At 38.6% G+C, this 26,170-nt stretch overlaps 2 protein-coding genes across 5 annotated transcripts in view; one reads left to right on the top strand and one right to left on the bottom strand.

Moving 5' to 3' along the window:
- Positions 1–350: 350 nt before the first annotated feature.
- On the bottom strand, positions 351–19,265 carry LOC110051162 (bifunctional 3'-phosphoadenosine 5'-phosphosulfate synthase-like). Of its 2 annotated transcripts, none has more exons than XM_020757161.2 (12): positions 19,137–19,265; positions 11,808–11,922; positions 11,185–11,420; positions 7,950–8,088; positions 6,988–7,106; positions 6,305–6,418; positions 5,638–5,749; positions 4,786–4,991; positions 3,996–4,193; positions 2,577–2,783; positions 2,236–2,367; positions 351–1,678 (listed from the first exon to the last, which is right to left on the bottom strand). In XM_020757161.2, exons 1-12 carry the CDS (start codon positions 19,176–19,178, stop codon positions 1,436–1,438), a joined length of 1,863 nt encoding a protein of 620 aa, XP_020612820.1. In that variant the 5' UTR covers positions 19,179–19,265; the 3' UTR covers positions 351–1,435. The 2 variants fall into 2 exon arrangements, with proteins under 2 accessions (XP_020612820.1, XP_020612821.1); XM_020757162.2 differs by lacking the exon at positions 19,137–19,265 and adding an exon at positions 12,058–12,303.
- Positions 19,266–20,192: 927 nt separating this feature from the next.
- LOC110051168 (protein FAM13A-like) overlaps positions 20,193–26,170 on the top strand; it is a 29,646-nt gene continuing 23,668 nt past the window's right edge. For 2 of the 3 annotated variants that reach the window (XM_089276607.1, XM_089276609.1), the window contains exons 1-6: positions 20,194–20,506; positions 20,764–21,236; positions 22,839–22,941; positions 23,482–23,601; positions 24,231–24,308; positions 24,555–24,622. In XM_089276607.1, coding sequence (XP_089132733.1) covers positions 21,117–21,236; positions 22,839–22,941; positions 23,482–23,601; positions 24,231–24,308; positions 24,555–24,622 — 489 coding nt within the window. In that variant the 5' untranslated portion in view covers positions 20,194–20,506; positions 20,764–21,116. Of the gene's footprint in view, positions 20,507–20,763; positions 21,237–22,838; positions 22,942–23,481; positions 23,602–24,230; positions 24,309–24,554; positions 24,623–26,170 lie in introns of all 3 variants that reach the window. The other variant, XM_089276608.1, reaches the window with a different exon arrangement.

A 26,170-nucleotide genomic window follows, 5' to 3' on the forward strand; every position in this document is an offset into this window, starting at 1 on the left:
GAGAAAGGACAATCATGTCAGGGGGTAGGGTGGAGAGACGAAGTTCACCAGCTTCTCTCTTATTACATTTGGGTTAGGCGCGATATACATGAAATCTGGCATAGGTATTAAGCAATAGTTGCAGCTTGAAAAACACTCCACAGTTTTTGTCCGCCTTTCCTTGGCTTAATTTTTATTTTCCAAATTCTCGCGAAATCTGAAAAACTAAATTTGCAGATTTCAACACTTTTCTCAAGGATTTCAGACTCTCTACGCACCTGCTGTTAGTAGTACAGAGAAAATTGTCAGGACACAGGGAGTTGACAACGACAGCAGTTAAAAGATTTAACAACACTAACAACTGCAGAATATCGTGCGTATATGTTTTTTATTTCCCGGTTAAACAGCATTACAATGCAACCAAGGAAATTGTATTTATCTAATAATACTTAAAAGAACATACCCTTCTAAAATTATGTAAAACAGAAATGCGTGACTTGGCGGGGGTACAATCGAAGGAACGGTGTTTCCCAGAACTACCGTAAAAATTACGAAGGGAATTTTTCTATAGGACGTATTTTTTTAAACAAGTTTGAAAATTAGCGCCAGGATTATTACTTTTTCTGGCTAAACCTGCTAAAATATTCATTACGAAACCTGCATTCGATCCCATAATTACTTAGGACATCCCAGCGATTCACCACTGCGTGCGTGCCTAAACTACATTAAAAATAATTGTTACGATAAAATTGCAATACGATTGCACTACAGCCAAGTTCCCATGTGCTTATGGTTGTGTTGTGGTCGTTTCATTATGAAGAAAATTGGAAATGCAGAATCGGGAGCAAAGAAAGAGTCTAACTTGAATCGATTCCAAAAAAGTTCCCATTAAAAGGGTAATTTTAACAGACACGACTCTAAAAATTTCAGCTTGGTTTGATGAAAAGTTAGTGACGTGAATTAAGCGTTTAACGGTCCCAAAATTTTGATTCAATATTATCCTCATTGTTGGGTAAAATTGCCGAGAACGTTGCACTGCTAAAACAATCTCATTCAGTAATATCTCCCATGATTGTAAGGCCGGGTTCACATAAGCGAAATAACGACATAAGCAGGACATTGTATCGTGATGTTTGCAAAGTGAACTTCCTGACATAATGCCATAATAGTAACATAAAAGACTGAACATAACAACATAATAAAAAACTGATCTTTTCCTTATGCTTTTATCTCAATGTTCACTTTGAGACATAAGAAACTATGTCGTAATGTCGCTATTGTAAACTAGACCTTAGGAAATACTGCCTGCGATGTAAGGTATCTTTCATATCGATTCACTGATAGACTTTTCCTAAGTTCCCGAAGAGATTGAAAATTGTGACTACTTGTTACAATCAGTAGCATTGTATAGCACTACTGAAAGTACTGACAGCATTGTGCCTAGAGGGTACAAGCGTTAATTCTTATTCAGGGAGCGGTAATAATCCGACAGGACCTGCCATGCTTTAGGCGCCATAAACCCGTCCGGTGGAACCTCACCAGCCCGTGCTAAGCCACGCATGCGCGTCCCAGATATGAAATCAAACTCTTCCTTCCGTTCTGGATCAAAGAAGTCCATCTTTTTGTTCTTTGTGTTGTAAGCCGCTACACGGAACGGAACTATCTCTAACTGTGTGAGACCTGGAGACATGGTTAAAACCTGACGAAAAAACACAGGATTTTGTTTGTTTTAGTACGCAAAATCTTACTGTGGCTACGTTCTAGGGGCACTGTTACAGCTCAGTGGGAGAGAGTCTGACTGGTGTGTGGAAAATTGGGGCTGGGTCACGGGATTTTAGGTAATACTGTCAATTTTCGTTAATTACGATCAGTAAACTTCAAATAGCAAGAGCGGCAGTCTTAAATTAGCAAAATCACGGCCTCATAGCAAACAAGGATGAATTCCGACCATTATAAACGACACTTCCATACAAATCAAGATACACTTGAAATAACTGGGATGACTTTTTCAAGTTAACTCGAATGCAATCCATTTTAATCTTTTCCAATTTCCCTTTTTGATTTTTTTTTTTTTTTTTTTTTTTTTTTTTTTGAGTTCTTCAACAGTTTAAGGACTTTATTTTGATATTTCATTTAATTCTGTGAACAGTAGGTCAGTGCCAAATTGTGTGACTTAGCGCTTTTGTTATGACAAATAAACACTGTAGCTATTCTCATGATTCTGTTTTCGTTTGGTTTTTTTTTTTTCAATCCTACCTTTCTACCGTGTGAATGCTCATAAAGGTCCCTCTTTGGATTAGGGTCAGGGTGGGGCATTCCAGCAGGGTCCCGTCCCACAATAAAGAAATTTGCTCCAGCTGCCACACGCGCCTTGGCATGCCATTGAACCTGTAGCAATGAAGAATGTTTCATGTTTAAACATAAATCGTTAAATATTCTATCAAGAAGACCAAAACATTCGCGATGGTTACTGTTTTGTTTTGTTTCTTTATTTGTTCAAGGCAACAAGAACATTTCAGAAAACATACACAACGGTTTCTTATTTTCAAATTACCTATGCAAGATGACTACACTGATTAGCCATTGAGAATACCAACCTCTGTTGGGCCAGCATACATCATAGGTGAAGGAAATATAGCTATAACTGTGTTCTCTGGGTCCAGTACTCCTTCTTCCATAACAGCATGATGTTGCTTCATTCGGACTGGTAACGGAACATCATCTTGCTTTGTCCACCCTCCCAGGGGATGTAGTAATAACACGGGCTTTTTAAATCCTCTTTCAAGTAACTTCTGACGGGTATCCTAAGGGGAAGAAATTCAAGTAGCATAAGAAATGATTCCAAACAACAACTAAAACAGAACGGAAAATCAAAGAACGCTATGTTAAAGACCCACAGGGCAGTTTTCAATTGAGTGTCGAAAAGTAACTGGTTTTGCATTTACTACGCCGGACGATTGGCTTGAAAAATTCGCGCCACTTTTTCATCCAATCAGGAGTAAAACCAAAAATAATCGTGACTACCTCGCACGCGTTTTCCCGCGCTTTGCGTCAGCTACATGTAATAGGCCATATTCCTATTCTCGGTATTGGACTGGAACTAGCTTGCAATGGAGGCTTGTGCGGGGGAATATCATTAAAAAGAGACAAATGCACTAGCCTCAGTTGCAAGCTAGTTCCAGTCCAATACCGAGAATACGAATATGGCCTTTTACTTTGATTGGTTCATTGGATTGTCGGTGTCCTTTATGATTGGCTCGAGTGATTACTTTGGTTACGACTCTCAAATGAAAACCGCTCTAAAACCAAAACCAAACCAATTACTTACCAATAGGCCATTTTAGTATACTCGGTATTGGACTGGATCTAGCTTGCAACTGAGGCTAATGCGAGAGTCTTTTCAAATGCAAATGACGTTAATCTCTTTTTTATGATGTTTCCCCGCATGAGCCTCCATTACATGCTAGGTCCAGCCCAAAACGAAACTGGTCTGTTAGACTACTCAGTGAATCTCAAACTTTAGTAAAACCAAAATCAATTGAAAACCCATCTAATCCACAGTGTGCAAGTTTCTAATAGTGCTGTTTGCGGCCCGATACATAGAAATAAGAGAAACCTAGTTTACAATCCTAGTCTCCACTCAACAATCGTTAAAACACTTGATGTGCATTTATGTTCAACACACGGATACACGATGCGTATCACAACGTATAAATTTTGAGCTGATATTGCAGACACATTGCAACAGCGTCCACAAGCCCTGTCGAAACGTAGACAACCGAACGCTTGAGTATTAACTGTCGCTGTATCACATAATGTAATAGTAAGGTCATTGTAATCCATTTAGGAATATAGCGCTTTTAGGCAACAAACAACTTATTTTCCACTATTTTACTGACGAGGTTTCCCTATAACTATGTGTAACCCAAAATGCCTGTAAGTTAGTTTTCGATGCAGTTCCTTAAATATTTCCCAGAAAAAATTTCTGTATTCAACGATAACAGTTTTGTTGTTACCTGCATTAACAACGCATGCCCATTGTGTACTGGATTACGGAGTTGGAAAGCAAATATGGCGTCGGCATCTCGTCGTCGGAATTCGGCACGAAGTTCATTCGGAGTCTTTCGGTAACTGTCAAGTCCATCATTCCATTTGATTCGTTCCAAGGCTTCCAGGTCTCCTCCAACAAGCCAATCTCCACTTTCATGTATCATCTGCAATAAAGTTGAAGCTTTTTCAGTCTCATACTCTAAACACGCATTATACAAATTATACATATTACCGTACATTTCTTTAGATATGGTGGTAAGACTTGACTGAGAGGGGCTTTCGATAACCTATGGAAAGAAATTGTTCTTTTTTCGTTGAGCTCTGTAACTGGTTAAAAAAAAATACGTACGTGCGATCCAATACGTCTGCTCAATCGAAAAAAGTATGCTGCGTTTTCAACCAATCAGAAACAACCAAAACCACTCGTCACTTAGCCTACGCGCGTTTTCCCGCGCTTGGCATCCCGCGCTTGATAGTGCCTGAGTACTTTGTTTCGATTTCTAATTGGTTCAGTGCGTTGTTTGCGTTTGCTCTTAAAGGACAACTACGAGTAACTTGCCCAGAAATACAACACAACCTCCCCAGTTCGGGTTAGAACTCGGACTTACATGACATCCGTTCGAAACTGAGCCCTGATGCGACAGGACAATCCCAAATTGCTACACTTGTCTCACGCCGGAGAGGCAACCATTGTGCTGTTAAAATAATCAATGCATGACTCTACACAACTTCCATTTGGGCTATCACACCACTAACCTTAATGTAGGGGTGTCCGATGTGCGTTATTCCAAATTGACGGGCCGATCGTTCTTCTTTGCGGTGAGGATAAAATTCTGGTTTTCTCAGGATAGCTACTGGCTTCCCTTCATAACGAAGGGCAAGGGCTTCCTTTCCTTCTAGTTTTTCTTTGTCAGCGGTCTGAACCGGGAGCACGATGGGAATGGATTGATTGACCACGCCCTCTGCCAGTGGGGCAAGAAAAAGTCAGCTTCACGTTATATCGCATTAGAGATTCAACATTTACCATCAGCGAAAGGGTACACGTATCGTTTTTGCGAGAAGACGTCATAGCTGTCGTTATTTAACTAACTAACTGTACCAGTTTTCGCGTTTCTGTCGTCATGGCGAAAACGTGCTGGTATTATGGCACAAAATTGCAAACTCTTCAAAGGCAGCTAGCCTCGTTGACTCCGTTGCGAACAGAGAGTAGAGGAATACTTTTTGGGATATATATACTGTATCTTCTCTCAGTATTTATACCAAATCGTGCCATTTGGCACGCTTCGGAGGCAGATGGTTCGTATTTTGGCGAGACGTGGTTGAGCATAAATACCCATAGCAAGACCAACTGAACCTGATATGCGGCCAAAGCGTACCAAAAAGGGTACGATTAGGTTTACCGTACCCAAATTCGGCCACCGAAACAGCAGGATATCTGGGCAGCAGACATGGCTACGGATTGGCTAAGCGCGAATTTGAGTACGGTAAGTCCCTTACATAAACTTGTAGTCGAACGCGTACTCTAAAGGTCACTGTTTACAACTCCAAATCAATGGCGACTTTATTTCGTACAAAGTGCCAAGGATAGAAGAAACAAAAAGTACTCACCATCCAATAAGAGTCCAAAATGCTGACATTGCAAATATTCACGCTCCCTCATGAAGCCATTAAGAGGCGTCGCCCAACCTTCGGCAAGAACTTGTACCCACTGAAGATCCAACTATGAAAATAAAAGAAATAATACGGTCAAACTTCATGTTAACGTGAGGAGAGGAATATGTGAGTCTTTCTTTCAACGAGCGGAAAAGGAATTTCGGAAATACGGATATTAATACCCAGACCAGTGTCTTTCATTAGCTGTAGCTCAGTAAGGAAAACTTCACGCGCAAGTAATTAGCAACTCGTATCGACATTTTTAATCGAGCAGCACTGGGGACGAGAATGCAACCAATCAGAGACTTCACTTGGTCAAACGTACCACGCACGCACAATTCCCGCCAAACGTGTCAATTTTCTGAAATTCCCCATTTTCAGACCAGAAGATAAGACAACCACTCAACAACAACAACAACAACAAAAACAACAAAAAAAAATCGTTATTCACGTAGTTTATCGGCTCGTAATTTGGTTTTCACCGCTGGGAAACGTAGATCTCTCTACAGTGACGCCATCAGTATGATACTTTTGGATCAAGTCTCACCCAAGCGTGGTGGTCAGTTGAGCAAGCGGAATAGAATAAGACGGTAAGACGTCTGTTTCCTCAAGCTAATCTGACCTTAGTTATTTCAACTGAAGGCAGTTCCTCGGCTTCTTGTTTGGCTTCCTCGACCTGCTCTTCTGGAACGAACAGCTCTTTGATTCCACTGTAGGTTGAGTATGGCAAAATACCCTAGAATAAAACATGCTTAGTTAAGTGTCATTTCTAGTGAAAAAAATAATCACTTTATTTAAGTGCCGTAGTGTTTAGCACTGCCGTACTAATTGAGGACGTTGAAATAGGCAAACAAACATTGTAAATTAAACGGAAACTTGTTAAAAATCCCAACTGGCGGGAGGCTGACGAGCTGGCTGTTTACAAACCGTGGAGGAGTTGAACTTGGGACCGCCAAACACAAATCCATCTAGTGGACTTGAAACCAGGACCTCCGGGTTACAAATCCAGCGCCCTAACCACTAGCCACACCGCCTCCACTTTGCAAAGTTAGTCAATCCAAGAATGCGGTCTTGTCAACCCGTGATTGAGCTATGGAATTCGCGATTCTAAAGGGAGTTTTATAAACCTCGAGGCGAACACCAAATACGAAACGCTATCAAAATCTTTTCATATATTACAATACTTCAACATCTCGCGATAATCTCAACTTGGCCAGTTTGTACATTGTATCTCGGTTTCAAACTATCTTATGGTTTAATATACACACGCTGAACACCAAACAAACTCCATAAAATCACGTTTACTTGGTCTGCAAGCAGCTTGATGACTCGTTGAACGCAGTCGTCTACCAGCTCTTCTCCTGACTTGAGACACAGCTCTGGGTTGGGTGGCGGCTCGTACACTGAGTCAATGCCAGTAAAACCTGAAATAGAAACCCGTCAAACTTGTCAGTTGAAGCGAAAGAAGGAAATAAAGGCCCCGGCCACAATGACTACGCCGGAGAAATTTGAAAACGCAACAATCACCGGTCATTTTGGATTCGTGTTTAAGGAAATCTCCGATTAGGGAATCACTTGATTATCGTGACGTCATCGTATCCGAAAAGCTCCGTTTTCGAAATGTTTTCCATCCACATTGAAACGAAAAGCAGGCGTTTTCAAATTCCTCCGGTTTGAAGAGAGTTTTCGAAAAGCGCCGTTTCCGTGACGGATTAGTGTGGGCAGTAGGTCCAACCGTAGAAATAAAGCTGCGTTTTTAAATTTCTCCGGCTAAGTGAGGACAAGGCCTAAATCAAAGGAAAGCTATTCAACGAACAGTAAAAATAGTGAAAGTGAAGGATGATCATCGCAGTAGTTTTTCCAATTTAAGCAATTGGAAAGAAGAAGCCTGAAAAAATCAGGGCTTCAACGGGATTCGAACCCGTGACCGTGAACTTCACATCATTTCACTCCTCACGGGAAGATATGAACTCAATAAATTGACCTCGCTCCCATTGTGTGGCTTCATAGCTCAGTTGGTAGAGCATCGCACCGGTATCGCGGAGGTCACGGGTTCGAATCCCGTTGAAGCCCTGATTTTTTCAGGCTTCTTCTTTCCAATTGCTTAAATTGGAAAAACTACTGCGATGATCATCCTTCACTTTCATCTACAACCGCAGTTCATATATGAATTATTTCATATGAACTTCACATCAGTAAAAATAGTAGAAATCTCTAAAGAGCTGCAAGGGTAACACATTAAAGAAATTAAGAAGTGTTTGAAAGACCTTTGATGAGTCCTTCCCTGGCTTTCTTGTACAGTCCCTTGACATCTCTTTGTTCACATGTTTCCAAAGGAGTGTCCACAAAAATCTCAAAAAATGGCAGTCCTGCTTTCTCATGCAGTTTACGAGCTCTTTCACGATCCTGTAAATCAAAACAGAAAAGTATTGGGTTAGTTGAAAGATTAGTTTGTCAACCTTATTGTTCACTACTAAATTTACTCCGATTATTATTGGTTTAAACAGATCACGTGACGCGATAGTGTAGACACTGTCTGCCCGATCTGTCTGCCCATAGTGCCTGTCCGATGAAAATACCAGGACAGATAGTACTCGTCCATAAAAAGAGTTTCCTGTAAACAAGCGAGTTTATAGAAAAAAAAATTGAAAGACGCAAGATGTCTGTTTTCTTTTTTAAATTTCAAATTTGGCTTTCACGTCTTTCATCTAAAAAAGTTGAAAATAATTTAACATGATTTTTGAGCTGGCGGGCGGAAGAGAATGAACAATAAAGACAGTAGAGTGTTTATGTCTCGGAACTATCGGTCTGATAGTTGCTCCTTGGAAATTTGATGTCCTTAAAGCTAGCATATTTGCCCTCGACGCTTCGCCTCTCGGGCAAATATTTGTTTCAAGAGCATCAAATTTCCGCGGGGCAACTATCAGACCGATAGTTCCTCGACAGAAACACTCTATTGTTTAAATATATTCTGTTTTAAACAGTGAGTAGCTTAGCAGTGGGCGGTTCTTAACAAAATGGAGGCCACTTCTGTGCGTTTTACAAGTGTCTGTGAAGAGGGTTGTTTAAATGTGTAACTGTGAGAGAGGAAGCCACGTCAGTTCTAGCTGATTTCCAGGCGGTGATGTAACCAGGTCGAATTGCAACTTGGAAATGATGGAGGATGGAGGATGGATAACTGGAGTACCCGAAGGAAAACCTTCGGAGCAAGGCGAGAACCAACAACAAACTCAATCCACATATGGCACAAGGCCGCCATGGAACCGAGTCACACTGGCGGAAGGAAAGCGCTCTATCCTTTACTCAAAGACCTTGTGCATAAGAGCTCGGTTATAACGGTCGGGTTTTGCTTAACATTTGCTTTTCTTTTCTTTTTGAAGGCAATGGAGCGACCGACGTGGTAATTGAAAAACATACGTCGTTTGCGTAGCAACGTTTGTCAACTACAAGCTTGCAAGAGGCTAGAAAAAAGAATGTCACATGGAGTTTCAAAGTGGCAGTTTCGAACTAATTTTACTGACTCACACCAATTCGAGAAAAGACAAAATAAGTTGGAGAACAATAATTGTCCAGTAAAGGAAACTGAAGCGAGTCATGATAGAAATCACACGAGAGCACTCTTTCAGTTTTATACTTTAAAAGAGAAACAGTCAAAATTATGTCCTTTGTTTTAATTGTTAACCATTTAGTTTCACATCGTGTTGCTGGTATCATGTTTTCGACTTTTATGGTAATTTCGATCTTAGCACCGCAAAACCGTCAACTTCTTGTTCTGAATTAAACTCAACTGCGTTTCGAATTTGCATGACAATGTTAACACGTAGCAATGCCACGTAAAAACCTCTCCGGAACGCGTGCGCAGAGTGATCATCAGCGAAATTCTCCTCACAACAACAGTTCAACGACCATAAACGCACGCACGCACGTGAAGTATATTGTGAAGTATATTTTTGCGAAAATCGTCTTTAATAAGTTAAATCGGCTGGTTTGACAGTTTCTAGTCTCTCATATTAAACCTACTATCAATTATCCCAAAGGTGGACACATAAACAACAAAAGTTTCCATGTTTTGAGTTATGAAACTGTTCCTTGGAAAGTGAGGGAAATGGGATTTCAGAGCCTCTAAAAATTCATTTCTTGGGAATGGCGGGGGAGGGGGGAGGGCATGCCCCCAAAACCTAATAAGCGGCTCGCGCCTTCGGCGTTCAATTTATCCTTCTCTTCATTGCGAACTCTGTGAAAAGGGTATGTACACTACACCCCTAAATTTCCAAAGAAAGATGACGAGAAAGCGAAAAACTATCGACAAAGGACACTGTCTGGATGTCACATCAGTTCTCAGAACCAACTTCAAATACATGTATGGCTATCGTCAAAGAGAGTTTAAATTTGGGTCACAAATTTAAAACCCTCTCCTACAATAAATAAAGCTAACTTTCTGCGTCTACGGTTATTTTGCATTAGAAATGAATAAAACGTAAAAACAGGAGTTTTTGTCTTTAGGATAAAATAGACAACAATTAAGTTTGTGTTTTAAGTTTATACAGCTGAACAAAGAGAGCCAATCAAACAACCAATCAATTCGTGAACACCTCTCCAATAATTTCACCGAAAAAAGCAGGCTTGACTAAGCATTATTTTTAAGAGTGAGAAATACATATAATACATTGAAGTGGTGTGGAAGTAACTCCAAAGTAATTGCAGTCTTATTCTAAAGACATTGCCAACGAACTCGAGGGAAACAAAGTAATTAGCTGGTGTGAACGGTTCACAGAAAATCGCCAATTCCTCATTCTCTTGTGCAAACAATGTTTTAAGTAATTTTAGAAACGATTGTGAATCATGGAAACACAACTTTAATATTGTTCTACATTGCACATTAAAAATTGATCAGCAAGTGGACTGGCATAAAGGTATTGGTGCGCTTTCTATATTTCCCAAACCTGTTTAATAATAACTGCAACAAAATATAACCTTACTCTCTCGTTAAAATAAACATATAAAATACTGTTAAGATGACAGTACAATTTTTGAAGTTTTCTGGACAAACAATCAAACAGATAAGCTTACAAGGTTAAAAACATGAAACAAAGACCTTCACTCCCTGAGATAAAATCAGAGCCAAACAGTTGTTAAGGGAAAGCATATTTTATAAGCTTTTACATCGATTTCTACAGGTTGTTTGCGATGATTTTTGCGGTGTTTTAAAACGGAACGCTAACGAGGGTTTTTATAGGCCCAGAACTCCTTCGAAGTTCTACTAAAACGTTTAATATTCAAATCTGTCAAACTCTTATGTAACCAATCAAATAAAACTTAATGAATGGCACTTTAATGTGGTGCAGCTTTATATTTTAATAATTCGCGAACTACAATTGTTTTTTTTTTTTAGTAAGAAAGGGTTAAGGTTTTTCGACAGCAAATTTCTAGTAAAGTATTGGATCGCACAAACGAGGTGAAAAGTTGGTGTGAAAGTGACAGTAAATAATTCCAGTATCGTACCCGTGCATAAGGGCTGATAAAGGCTGTAAGACAGATCATGCCGGAGTCTGCAAACAGCTTGGCGACTTCGCTAACACGGCGGATATTCTCCTCGCGGTCCTCGGGCGTGAAACTTAAGTTTCGATTAAGCCCTGTCCTCATGTTGTCGCCATCCAGTGTGTAGGAAGGAATACCTTGTCGACACAGGTAATCTTCTAACGCCATACTGATTGTGGTTTTTCCCGCACCAGAAAGGCCTACGAGAAATTCGACATTGGTTAAAAGAAAGAGTTAACTGCTATAGAAAAGTCTACGGTAAAGTTTAGACAAAGAAATAACTGAAAATGGCAAAAAGTTCGGAATTGGGCCACTGAAATAAATGCATGCACGCAGCCCAATATGAACTGGGACTTTTCATCGAGGGGTACAATCGGTGTTCGGTATTCGGTGTTTTTAAAGTAAATGGAAGTTAGAGGTTAAAGGAAATTGTAAAACTGTACACATCAAGTGATCAATCAAGTTATTTTGACGTGAAGACAGCGTTTGATCAAAAAGACATTCCATAATCTTGCTTGCAAGACAATTTTCGCAAACACAAGGTTAAGTCCCTTTCATGCGTTTTCTTTGAAAACAAGATTTCTTACCGGTGAACCAAACTGTACATCCTCGAAAGCCACCCCTCGTGCCAACAACTTGTCCTCGCTTGTCTCGAGTAACATTGTGCTCTTTGTAGAAGACGTTTGTAGCTTTAACAACATTCTACAAGGAACAAGAAAGCAACGTTTTCAACGACTGAACTTTCGTTCTTGTTAAAACGCGCGCGCGAAAAACGAGCGAAATAATCGAAACACTTCCGAAAGAAGCGCCGAGAAATTAAATCTTGCGACGCCATACCGTAGACAATCGCTGATGATTTCCAGCGCAAGCCATATTTCAGCCTTTTCTTGACCGTTATTGAGCAATTTTTCAACCGCAACGAAAGAAGCGTTGCTCTTATTTGATGATTTATAGACCGGTTACGTGAAACACAACGTTGCAATAGCAACGGTGAATTCGCTTCAAGAATGTGCCAACAATACATCATCGCGGGCAGCCCGCTGAATGGCTGAGCACTGAACTAATGTTTTTGTGTATAATTTCCATTTTGCCACGAGTCAAATTCGATAGAATTTTACCTTCAGCGAGTTTAGATGAACAGCTCCCAAAGAATCTACATATAAAATTACTTTACCACTCACAATCAAGTCTGAAAAAATACTGAAGGAGATTTAGACATATACACTGCACTTAAACCTAGAAATGTACATGAATTGATTTATTTCGTGGTCTAACAATTAATGTGGTGCTTGTTTAAAGCCAATACAAATATTTTACATATAATCAAACAAATATTTCTTATAGGTGACAAAATTATTCCCAAGCTGACCAAAAATGATCTCTAAGTCGTGTTTAAAAAAATTTCAAATGGAGCTTCATACATCCTCTCTCTTCTTGAAGCCCTGAAGCCTACAACGGCTGATATCAACAGTCAAATTCTCATTACGCCTCCCAATACGTTCATTACAAATATAACTGGAAGAATTTTATTCCTGATCAACACATTTCTGCTTTCAATGATGAATTCGTTTGTTCTCATGGTCTGAGCGCTGGGTTATACATAATGTATTGCATTTTGAGCAGAAATTAGAGTCTGATCACAGCTGGACTGAATGAAAACGGCGCTCTCTCTCTTTCTTTAAAAAAACCATCAAGTCGCCGCAGGGAAAGATGTGTTGTTTCGAAACCGTACACGGATGAAACCAGCTTTTCGCTGCTGTCATGCTTAATCGCTGTATTTTCACTGAACTTCAAGCCAAAAAGAGAGGAAGTCAGAGCTCTGAAGTTAAGCCATTTATATACGCTTCGCAGCTACGTAACATCAAATCTTTTTTTTTAATTTCAACGCGCGATTTCTTTATTACAAGTCCGACTCCACAGGGTCCTTTATACCATTCAACTTCGTAAACAATTCACTATAAAATATGCTGCTGCTAAATATGTTAAAGCTATCGCACAAAAACCAATTGATACAAGTTTCTAACGCCGTTTAGTCTGGACAGAAACTGCAGCGACATTACACTATGAAATACATAAAACTCTGAACTTACAATATCTTGAGCTGAAAGGAACTATGTCATGAAATTACAAGTCATATTTCTGATGTACGAAATTACTTTCAAATTGAAGGATCTCGAAATAATAATTTTCTTAGGTAGATAAACAACACAAAAATGGTAAAAGGATTGCAAACGACTATGTCAGCCTTCTGTAGACCGAAGCCACCATCCACCCATTGCTGAAATTAAGAGCATATATAAACAAATTCTCCCTGAAACTGTATATTGTTTCTGAGAAATAGCGTGACATGAGGGAGCTTTTAATAACATTCACACAAGTACTACCTAATGTAGTATTTTTTTTCTGTTTTAAGAGTAGTATTAATAGCTAATTAACAATTAGACCCGTAACCCGCAAGGGCTACGGGTCAATAGCCCATGAGGCGAAGCCGAATGGGCTAGTGACCCGTGGCCCTTGAGGGGTCTAGCAAATGCAAGTTGAAGAAATATTTATTTGGGAATACAACGAAAGAAAGCGTCACGCTCGATTGCGCCAATTTCGCTACTCGGGGACTATTACTAGTAGTGTCGCCAATTAAAATGCAGGATTTGCATCAGTGCACTAGTTGTGGCTGAAAGAACTTTAATACATAATTTCACAGCTTGTTTCATATCTTCCACATAGATAGCAGAGTTCAATTACCACCTACAATGTAGTTCGCCTCTGAATGAAGATCACGTATGAAAACCGCGAAAGGTCTGTTGGACAAAATCACACCGGGAGCAATGTGGAAAATCAAAACCATAAAAGGAGTCTAGCTGATTGCTTTTCAAGATGGCCACAGTGACGTCACAAGTAAACCCTTAAGGCCAAAGAGTTTTCTTTTATATCACAAACAAACAAAGTGAGATGACACTGCAAATAAACTCAATATTTTCTCCGCGTTTGACTGCAATAAACAAAATTAAACACTTTCCATCAGATCCTATATTTCTTAAAAAGCCTAAAGGTCAAACTGGTTTAAATTGTCGGGAAAATATAAATCCCAAAGAACGAAAAGTAGCTAAACAGAGTGCAGGGACTGCTGCAAATATATGAATAAGTAGGTAATGTTTAAGACAGAGGTGAAAAAGTGGAAATGAAAGAAACTTATTACCATGATGAAGAGAAGCGAAACAACACAGCGCTTCTGATTTTCATTCAAGCCAGCCGCCACAAACACGATCAATCGATTATTCGACTGTTTGTAAATTTTCGTCGCTCTCCGAGTCACGCAAGGCGACGGTCCGAGAACGTTGCTGGTACTGGTGCAGATTTCCGGACCGGAAATAATCCCCTGTTAAATTGACACCAAATGAGACAAATTCTTTATTTACACACTTCAACATGGTCGCTGCTGTGACGGGATTTAAAAATCGTTCGAATCGTATAGCGTTTAGGCAAGCACGTCGTGCACCAATAGCAATAAGTCCATGTGCGCGTCAAAATGACAATTCGCGCGTCGTTTGATTAATTCATCCCCCGGGGGGACTCCCATATCAAAAAGTTAAGGATGTTCGTCGGAAAATTTGAACTAAACCCCTAAAGGAGACCAATCTGGGCAAGAAGACCGGACGGACATACGTTGTTTAATTGATATCTCTTCGACTGCACCCTCAGAGATACTTTGACAGCTGAAAATAGTGGTGTTTCGTCATGAACACTCTAAGTGAGACCGAAATCGTTGATGTACACCCCTCAGCGAGACGAGCATCCTCGACCTTTTCATATCAGATTCCGCCCACCCCCCCCCCCCCCGCCTTGCCCGATTTATCTATTTTTTTTATTGTCATCCGTACATGAGCTCCTCCACTGAAATAATCATGATCAGACGCTTTCAATTATCAAATTCATTATCTTGTATTCACTTTTTTTTTTGGTTTTGGGTCGATCAAACTCCACTTCTGTCACGCAAACGCACGTAATCACGCGAACATTTTCATAACATAAAGAATGATTGAAGCTGCTATGGAATGGCTACCGACGCTACAGAATCACCTGTCGATTCACGAGCGAAACCCGTCTTCCTACCATTTATCGAGCAACATGAGTTATCATGAGTTGTCTTCAGCCTGCAGACTTTTGCATTGCTTCTTGATCTAGTCATGAAAGCTACAATAGTGACACAAAGATGATATATCCAGACGAAGTTTCCAGGATTTGAAATGTAAAGCGCCTACAGCGATACGTCATGTGTCACACTCCATCAAGGACATCAAGAGCACTGTCGAGGTTGGGAAAATAAGCTTACCAGTGCTGTGAAAAATCATATCATATCCACGATCGACCTTCCATTGCGCTAAGTTACACATTTCGCGATTTTGAGGTGCGCATATTTCGCGACACCTACATTTGTAACTTCCGCGATTTTGGATCACGACTTCGTTTATTTCGCGATTTTGAGGTGCGCATATTTCGCGACACCTAAATTCCGCGATTTTGAATCACTTTAATCTCGTTTATTTCGCAATTTTGAGGTGCGCCTATTTCTCGACACCTAAATTCCGCGATTTTGAATCACTTTAACTTCGCTTTTTCGAGTAACACACAATTTCTTTCCTTAGCAATGTGACTTAAACATGTCCTCGAGTTTAGTAAACCGACTTTATCAAAGGAACAATAAAGTCAAAATACACCATTTTGCTAATGCTAGTTCCAGTCCTTTGTGGGGGTAAAATTTTATCTACATGTATTTCATGAATGAATGAGGCCATTTTTGGCCGTGATCACTTCTTGCTCCCACAAGGGATTGGAACTAGGAAATATTTGCATTAGCAAAATGGCCTGTTAACAAAAACACAACGGTGAACAATGTGAGTCGCTTAATTTTCACATTGCGTTATGTTCGCGACACTTATTGTTCGCGTCACTTTAATTTCACAATTTTTTTAAATCACGAAATTCGTGAAATTTCCATGTCTTGAAAATTTCATGTAATAAGGTATTAAATTCCAGGAAGCCTTTTTTACAGATGCTTGATTAGTAAAACCAAAGCAAAAGTGTCCTTGCTTGCCTGACCCAACAATATCCCAACTATAAACATTCAAATACACATATGCGCACACTAGTCACTATGAAAAATCTCACAAGTGACTTGAGATTTACCGTATACCCCTGTAAGATCAAAGAGATATCTTTTACTATTACCGGTAATTTGGACAGGTTAGGTTAAGATAGTCTACATGTACATACAGCCAAAAATTTAAAAACAATATAATGACACGCCATTTGATTTTAGCTCCAATTAAAAAAGTGCCAACTGTGCATGCGTTTACATAGCTCCAGATGAAATTAATTCAACTTATCAAAATGTGACTTTGGAGTCCAGTGACTCCAGGGAGTCCAGTAACATCACTGAGAATCAAAGCAATGCTTTAAGATATTGTACATGAAGCAACTAATGTACACTGTAGGGGTGGTGAATGGTCCTTCCAAAACCTTGGGTCTCACAAATTTTCATTGCAATTCACAGATTTCGATGTCTTTTTTTTTTGGGGGGGGGGGGGGCAGTTATGTGCATCTTGCAGCCTGGATTTTTTTCATGAAGTTGTGTAATGGAGTCACAATTGTTTGCAAGGCTATGAAAGTCTTAAAGTCTTTTGTTTTTTGTTTTTTTATTTATGACAAATGAGATCAGAACCTCTTAGAGTCTGAACATCTCAAGGTCACATTTAAAACACTTGTCTTTTAAGTCTTGGTCTCACAATTTAAAATGTGGAAATGTCTTGGAACTCCCAAAGAAAACCCCTACCTCGCCTTCTTGGAAAGTCTCACAGTTATACCATTCACCACCCCTGAATAATTGTCACAGGCAATACTAACTATTAACAGTACATACACATGTACAGTGTATCACATCAGTGTAACTACCCTTGTTACAGAATTTTAAAACACTTTTGTTTATAACATAGAACTAATCAACATCTTATAAGCAAAACAGAAATAAGCCTGATTCTTTGAGAGAGGAACTTGAAATCTTAGATGAAAAAATTCTGATACTCTATGAACAGGCCATGACGACCAAATGGCACCATCTAGGTCACTGCTCACAATACTATTTTCTATACAGAGAGGTTTTGTTGGTCAGCGGTTTCCCATATGATTGTTGAGAGCACGTTGTTGCAGTTCGCCATGTTAGATCGCGTAGCGAATAAAGTATAGTTCCCCTGCTTCATGAAGTACTGGCCTCTAGACTTGGTGTCAGAAGTGGGATGCAAACCCACGTCTCCATTCGTAGTTTTCACCTGCTTGCTATACAATGGTATTATAATTTCAGACTACAAAAAGCTTTGCAGCAGTTTTTGTGTTGAGAAAAGGCTGCTAAAGATGCCCATTTCTGTTGACAAATTTCATCTTTCAAGCATATATTGGGGGTACCAGGAATGAAGATTGAGCTCAGAATGTATTTAAATTTAATTAACTATCTTATCACAAGTGTACTCTTTTGGTGCATAACCACAAATCAGATTTTTCCTTCGTTAACTTTCACAGTATTCAAATGCATATCATATTTGCTTTTCATAACTGCCCTTAATACATTTAATTTAGTCTTTGGGTTAATTTTTATAATAAACAATTTCCGCCAACTTCAATTACACGTTTCAGGAAATACCAGTCTACATGTAGGCAACCTGTTTAAAGCACTTCACATGACCGAGTTAGAAAATAAGCTTGAAAAAAAAAAAATCAACATTTTGTGCATTTATTTTCCAGCAACCAATACAACCACCAAATTGCATTAATTTAATTCAACTTAACACCCACTCAAGATACTATCTGCCTGGGTTATTATCATACTGGTAAAGGCTCTCAACAGATTGCAAGTATAATTTTTAAGTTTATTTTAATTATTGCCTGCCTTCCCAACAAGTTGCTTTTTAAATCTTGCTTGATTTTAAAAAGGTGCACTCAAGAGATTTGACTCCACAAAAAGAAACTAATAATTATTATGGTGAGATCTACATGAATACTAGAAATCAGAAATCTAAGATCATGTTCACTGCTACAGCTGTGTAAAAGCTGTTAAGTTCACCTTCATTTCTTGAAGGATTAAGAGTAATCCCGTTAAAGGAAATTGTCTTAAGTCCACAAGTAAATAAAGTTGTTAGGTATGACTACTGCATTGGAGTGAGAGAAAAAAATTACAATTGGGATGATTTGAAAAAAAATTTCTCGAAACTGATAAGGATCAGCTAAAATCTTTCCAGTCGATATAGTATTTCCCTGCTGTACATGTAGCAAATAAAGTGATATGGTTTAAAAAAAAAAAAAAACACCACCAACTGTGTTCCTTTTTTTACTGAGAATTTCAACGACAGCATCATACTTCAACACGTAGTTGTAACGCAGTGAGTAAATAAAGCAATATACAGTTGTAAGTAACATACATGTGAGCCTGTAAGAAATGTATCAGCACTTCGTAAATTGCATTAACGAGGTTTCAGCGATTTCAGCTTTCTACTAGCAAAGTTTACGTGAGTTAATTGAGACAATAGTTGTTTCAAGTGCGTGATTTTATCCTACACTGTCGTAAACTACGAGTTTTATTATGCTCATTAACAGTATGCCAACGTAAACGTTAGTCGTGCTACGAGCCACACTGAAACCCTGCTCTTACAATCGCCTTGTCGCTTATTCAAGGCACAAGCTGACATTAGTTAGGAATTTTGTACCTTTTGTCTAAGAAAAAAAATTTCTGTTCGAGAGCTCGAGGAAATCCACCAAGCTGCCCAAACAAACAAACTTGCCGGTTGGGCTTTTCGAATTCACTGTCACACAAGGCAAAAGGAATCCTTAAAAGTACAAAAGGATGAAGACAGTCAAAGTATAATACTTACTGCTTGTGTATCTCGCAATCGGGAGTTGTTGACTTGAGCCATTATTCCGATATCCGTGAACAACAACAACTAATTTCCGAAATGTTAACGGGAACTTCTCTGAACTGCCGCGAATGCCGCTGAGACAAAAATCCGGAAATGACGTTGCGTGTTGTAAGATGAACATTACGCAAGCGCCAAAAGTCTAAAGCACGCGTTTCTGTTTTAGAAGCCCTTGTTCTCTATGTTCAGCGGTTGAGACAGCCAAAAGGTAGGTATGTGGTATAACTACGTCGAAACACTGCTCGTCGAGGGTCTCGCAAGAAGCTACAAGTCTCACAAAAAGCTACAAGAGCTTACAAAACCCCTTCGAAAAAAATTGAGGGTTAAGAAGTTTTTTTTGGAAGGAAGAGAGCAATAAATCCCTTGAATTAATTGGAGGTTCAGGTAAACAAGGCTCGAAAAACCGCATCCTCGGCCCGGGATCCTCGGAAACCCAGGCCAAAAGGGTCAGGAGGAAATCAAATGGACGAACGAGAGACTATCGGACCGCGATTATCCGAGGCAAGAAAAATCAGGGTTCCTTCCGAAAAAAAAAAAAAAAGAACGTTTCGTGTCTTTCGTTCTCAGAAATTAAATTGGCCAAGGAAGGAGGAGGGTTTTAGTTTGTCCTGCATAAATTTCCATAACAGTGATAATGAAACGACTTTCAATTATGTAAACAAATCTCAATTCAGGTGACGATTATCTTAAGTTAAAGACAGTAACCTTGAATTCATTTTTAGCTTCTAAAAGTAACAGAAGCTAATTTTTTACGTAGCAATAAATAATAAAGGAATATCTCACTGAAGAGACATCATTGCTTTGGTGAAAGAATACAAAACAGAACCACATTATAAAATACCATGATTCCTCTTTTACAGTCTTTCATTTCAATTATTTTGAAAATTCCCACGAAACTTTCACTTCCATTTTTAAAAAATTGACCGCGCTGATCCACGGGATATTGTCATGTGACTGAAATCGCGTTTTGTGATTGGCTATTGTGACATGTGCTTGTATTTACACGCAAATTTTGAGCAAAACAAGCTTGATAGTTGATCTAAAGAAATTGAGTGGCGGGTTAGGTCCAGTCGAATATCGCGGGTTTTTCAGGCTGTATTTGGGAATAAGTGATATACAAGTACCTGTACTTCTTAATCAAAACCTGAGAGTGATAGACTCGAGCAAAGAAAACCTAGAAGTGCAGCTATATTGTGCTGGTAGCGTGGGATGGCAACGGACTGAGTGAATATCCGGTGACATTTTTGGTCCTTTTAGAGGGAAAATTCATTGTTATTCATTATTTACTTTTCTAACACTGCAGCTCTTAGAAAGTCTTTTTCAACAAGGTATAGTATAAATGAATTCTTTGACTTTGATCGTCGTAAGTGCCTCAGCTAATTTATCAGTTGTTACAAGGCATTCTGTGTACTGTTTTGAGTCTCTGTTACTATAAACTATGAAATCTAAACCCCGAACGTCTGAGATCTCGTTAGTTTTTGTTTGCCTTGGAAATTGCCAAAGGCGTTGTGTTGGAAACAAATACAGAAAGCGAAGTTGTGTTTTTAGTTTATGACTGGCTTAACTTTACCTATGTTCTGTTTAGGTGGAAAATCATCACAGCAAACGACTGGTATTTACTTCGGACTGTTTTATTAAAATTTCATCTGTACCTGCTCTACAAATCGCGCGGGATCATGCCAGTTTCAAACAGTTCGGGAGAAACATGTAATGGTTTTGTGTCGTAAAATCCACCTGGTTTTGTTAACGTTCAAAGACAATTCTGCACACCATGGGGAGTGAGCTCTAAGGAAACTTTATTCTGGTACGACGATTTTTTTTTGGTCGTGAAGCGAAGTGGCTTGCGAAGTGTATGGTTGCTGTAGTAGGTTCTGTGCGCTGTTTATTTTACGGGACATAAGATATAAACTCTGAATGTGACTTACAAAGCACGGATCTATGAGTCAGAGAGACGGAGGGGTCAATCGACAGCATAGCTTAGAAACAGGTCTCTCCCAGGCAATTCGTCCGATGCTGATATGTGCTTCCGAGTCGAGCGTTTCCGTCAGAAGCCAACAGGTAAGATCTGAGATTCCGCGATCACTCGTGAGAATTAAGGCTACGTGCCTGGCGATAAAGCTTAAGTGGAAAAATAAAACTAACCCTTTTGCTGAGTAAGGTTGGCCGGAACATTATTTCCAGATTTTATTTTTTTATTACTCTTTCAGTTTCTATTCAGTTGTAGTGGTACTTTGACATGTAAGATTTGGTGGGTGTTGAGCTGGCTACCAGTAATACATTATACAAGGGTTTTGCATTCTTCTTAATTTTGCTTCTTAATACATTAATTTAATTATCGGAACAGATTTGTTTCTTCCTCATTGATTGCGGTTAGTAATGGCTTTGTGTTAATGAACTGTCTGGTTTATGTCAGTTATCTTGTAATCAGACATCAGACTTTCCTGTTCACAATGGAATACAAATCAATTTGAAATTTTGAAGTGTAATCTTTCAAGATTGCTATTCCAGCCATTTGTGAGCCTAAAATTATTTATATTTTGGTACAGTTTGAAACAATTTGTTGTGGGTGTGGTAGTGGGTGTGCGTTGGGTGGGTTTGATTACCTATTAGTAATAGTAATTGGACCGAGTGGAGTACAATTCAGGGAGTTATCACACAAGCAATTTCAAAATTGGACAAGCGCGAAGGGCGAGGCCTATTTGAAATTACAAGCACGATTAATCACTGAATTGTATGATGCAAGGTCCAATTACTAATTAATCGTATCTATAGCAAATTTCAGAATTAAAAATGTCTTTTGAGAACTTCTTTTGAGCAAAAACATATGTGGCGCATTTCATGAGTTTTGAAAACTGTAGGAAACATTGCAAAGAAAGCCATTAAAGCGTGTGCAATTGACCTGTGAATCACGTAGGTTTCCAATTACAGGTGTCCAAATTTTTACAAAAAGTTCAAATTGGATACCTGTAATTGGACACCCTTATGATCATTCACCGATTACGCGGCAAATAGGCGTGCGGAGAACCAATCAAGATCAAGAATTTTATTTTATAGATACGATAAATAAATCTTCAATAATCTATTTAAGAGGTGTGACCAAGAAGGTGAGTGATGTGTTTTGACAAAAGAGTTTGCATTAACATGCTTGCAATCGCCCATACATGCCATGCAAACATATTTATGACAGTAAAAAACTATTAATTGCAGTGCGAAAATATTTATTACAGTGCAAAAACAATTATTACAGGGTTTTTTTTTTTTTACAGAAATATTTATAACAGTGACAGTACAAAAATACTTATTTAGTGGGTATTTTTTTTCTGTATAAATATAAAGTTCCCATATAAAATATTTATTCAATTGTAAATCAGATCTAATTTTGGGGTAGAAATTTATGTTTCCCCAGTACAATAAAAATTACCTCAATGATGGATGTACATACACCTTAAGACTTCCTTTTCATATAAATAAATATTCCATGCATAAATAAATATTCCACTCACTTTGAAATGTACATGTATCAACAACGTAGGTTTCGCAAACTCCAGGTCATGCGCTGCCAATATCATGAGGATTATATAAATCGCTTTTATATAAGATGTTTATAGATATGGTGGAAGTTTCGTCAACCTTTTAATCCTGAATTGTTTTTGATTCAAGGGTTCAGATCAGCTCTCTGTGCCGCAGACTTCAGAGTCAAAAATAGCGAAAATGAAAAAGAAAATAAGCTCACCTCTTGTAAAAAGAAGAAACCTGAGTGGCGGTAAGCTTTCTATATTTAGTTTGATCACAGTGCATCACAAAAACAGGAGACATGGAATAACATGGCAGTTTAATTTGTGAAATGTCCTTTGTCTCTAACCTGGCATAGGGATGGATGTTTTTGGTAATTATCTCAGATAACCATCTATTAGTGATCAAATAATCATTTAGTATTCTAATTACTAACAACCATCCAGGACTGATCAATGCCAATGTTATAACACATAATTTCTAAGCACAAAGATAAATATATGTACATGATCTTTCCCTCAAAAGAAATACGAATAAAGATCTATAGATCTGTACAATTTTCTGGAAGCTATGGGAAATCATCATTGTATTAACATCTTTCCGTGAAGATAGACTGAGATAAAATATATCAGGCATAATTTAGACCAAAATAAGACTGATTGTCCTGACAAGCATGTATTGAATTATAGTGTAGCATGTACATGCATTTCAGGTAACCTATTTGTTTGCTGTGGTTGAGCAATTTTTTTTAAATGTTAAGTAAAGTGCTTTCCTTTCTCAATACTTCAAGGTGTGACAGTAATGACCAACAAAACATTTGGAGTTTCTATTGATGAATTACTGAGAAGGTCTGAAGGATGTGAAGTGCCACCCATCATCACCAACATAGTGGAATACCTTGCAAAACATGGTTGGTGCTACTAAATGTTGTTTCATTGCCTATAATTATCATTGTCTTGAACAAAAGGCATCCTGGTTTCAAAGTCAGTTCACAACTTGCATATACATTCAGTAACTTGTTGTATATAGGTTTTGTGAAGCTGTGAATAAAAGTATATTTCAGCACCTTGGCATTCCCAAATTCCTCAGGTAACACTTAACCTATACACTATATACCGGTAAGAAGAAAATTTTTGTGTTGAAACTTTGAAGCCTGGTGGTGATCTTGTCTAGTTACATGTATAAGAAGTGAGTGAGTGTACTGGTGGACATCAGTCTCAGGTATTTACTCTTCGACCTTTTTCCTATGCCCACCCCTCTGCTAAGAACCCCTGTGGTGGTAAAAGAGTATTCTCTAGATTGAATAACTTACAGCCTTTCACAATATACTGCAGCTTCCCATTTTAGCCTCAAGTTGTAACTGACCTATACTTGAATAGACAGGAGAAATTTGCACTCTAAGCTTACATGTTCATTCAAGCTGTCAGAAAATGTTCTTTCGAAGTTTTTCAGTTGAAGATTAAATTGGAAGTAATGTTATTATTATGTAGTTAGCTGTAATGTTTACAAACTTGTTCAATTTTGGTTTTTATTTCTTAGGTATGAGTCATGAGGGAATTTTCCGTATAAGTGGTAATCATAAAGTGGTTGAATCACTGAAGGCGACATACGACAAAGGTAATGTCACTTTGAATACTTATCAGTTATAAATTTTATAAATTGTTTTCTTAAAAAATAATACAATGTAAACTGAAGACTTTCAATAACACATTCCAGGTGGATCCTGGAATTAAATAAAGCTAGCTGCCAACTTAAATATTTAAAATCACATTAACATTGTGATGTGATGGTTGAGTATATCTGGGTATCTATAATGAACATGCTGGTTTTGGTGTATTACTGATAATTATTCTCTTTTTTTAGATGGTGAAGCAAACTTGGAACAAAAGGGAGATGTAATGGCTGTAGCAGGCTTGCTTAAACTTTTTTTGGTAAGAAGAAATTATCAAGTGTTCAATATTCAATTATGTAGTATTCTAGCAAGGTGGATCTGTGATTGCTAAGTGTTGTTGACATGCCCACGATGTTAGGCTGAACTTGCCTGTAGTGGAAACAATTCACAAAGTAACGAAAAAATCTGCCTGTAGTCACACTATTGTTTATGCTCTTCCAACGATTCGCCTGGCAAATGGTTTTTGCTGATTGGTTGCCTTAAGCCATGTGACGTCAGAACGTGAGAAAAAACATGTGTTAAATTGGGTGACGGTCCTACACGGACTCCTACAGCTCATGACATTTCTACATTTGCCATTCTCTTATAAATGCCAGCCTCCTGACCTTTTATTTTGGTCCTCACTTGTTTCTGTAGGGTACTTAATGTTGTTGTGTTATCAGGGGGACTTTTTTAAAAGTAAAGTAGAACCGTTGGACTGTTAGAGGTCAAAGCTCTGCATGGTTTCAGCTGTTATCTATTGCTTTGTAGAGTTTGACACCTCTGTAATTTGCCATGTGCCGAGTGTGGTTTGGCTTGCCTCATTTCTCTTGCAGAAACGTATGTTGTATCTCTTTTAAATTATTCACTCTGGAGGAACAAAGTTGGTTATTATGTTGATTACTTGCATTCCAGGCCTGGTTGTTAGATTAAAACTGTGTTATTAAGTTATGTGGCTTGTTTATTTAATACCACGGATCATAGTTTAGCTTTGTCCAGCATCACCAGAGACTGCTGTAGTGTTACGTCGAAAATCTTAGAGATCCGTTCTGTGTCGTCAAAGTTATGTTTCTTTCATCCTGAATTTGTTCGAGCTTTTCATCTCCTTCTGTGTGATGTTTAGGTTTATACATGATTGAAATTTAGCTAAATTTAGATGTTCAGTCTGTTGACTGTTTTGCGTCATGTATACATTGGTAAATTGGTTACTTGAGACATTTTTTCGGGCCGATAAATTGAATTATTATTGTTCTCTCTCATTCTTATATGCCAATTATTTCAAGGGGGCGGTAAAGCATAAACAATGGTGTGACTACAGGCGGATTTTTTCGTCTTGTGCTTCATGCTCGTAGTCGCACTCCACGCTGGTGTATCTCGTCTCACTCACTGCCCCACTAATCTACCTGTTCTGCAGGCTGGCCTGCAGTTGCTTTTGAGCACTTTCACCAACTGTTGAACCTTAGCAGTTTAGTACAATGTACAAATGTAGCTGACTTAGTAGTAATTTATCAATTTTACATGTACCCTGTACATGTGCAGTGTATGCAGTGTATGTTCAGGTATTTCCTCTAGTAAAGATTAGTCAGGACAAATTTGAAATTACCTAATACAGTTCATGTCATGTATGTCAGTGACTTAGGAATGTTTGGACTACTGTATAGTTAGCAAATTAGCACATTTCTGTGACAATTATTAAAATAAAAACACCATGTCAAAATTTGATTAAAATAATTCTGAGATTTCAAATTTCAAATTTTTTTAGACATGCAAGGCTCTGCACATTTTTATAACGACACTTACATGTACGCTAGCTAGTGAAATGGGGTTT

Source organism: Orbicella faveolata, unplaced genomic scaffold (genome assembly GCF_042242905.1).
Source record: "Orbicella faveolata isolate gen_17 unplaced genomic scaffold, um_ofav_v1 contig_46, whole genome shotgun sequence".
Lineage (NCBI taxonomy): Eukaryota > Metazoa > Cnidaria > Anthozoa > Scleractinia > Merulinidae > Orbicella > Orbicella faveolata.

Bases quoted from the DNA above. Each gene is read 5' to 3' on its own strand.
- LOC110051162 (XM_020757161.2), bottom strand. From the start codon at position 19,178: ATGGCTCAAGTCAACAACTCCCGATTGCGAGATACACAAGCA. The intron at 8,089-11,184 runs GTACGATACTGG...TTTGATTTACAG, and splicing joins TTATCAGCCCTTATGCACGG to GATCGTGAAAGAGCTCGTAA. The intron at 6,419-6,987 runs GTAAACGTGATT...GTTTTATTCTAG, and splicing joins TCAAGCTGCTTGCAGACCAA to GGTATTTTGCCATACTCAAC.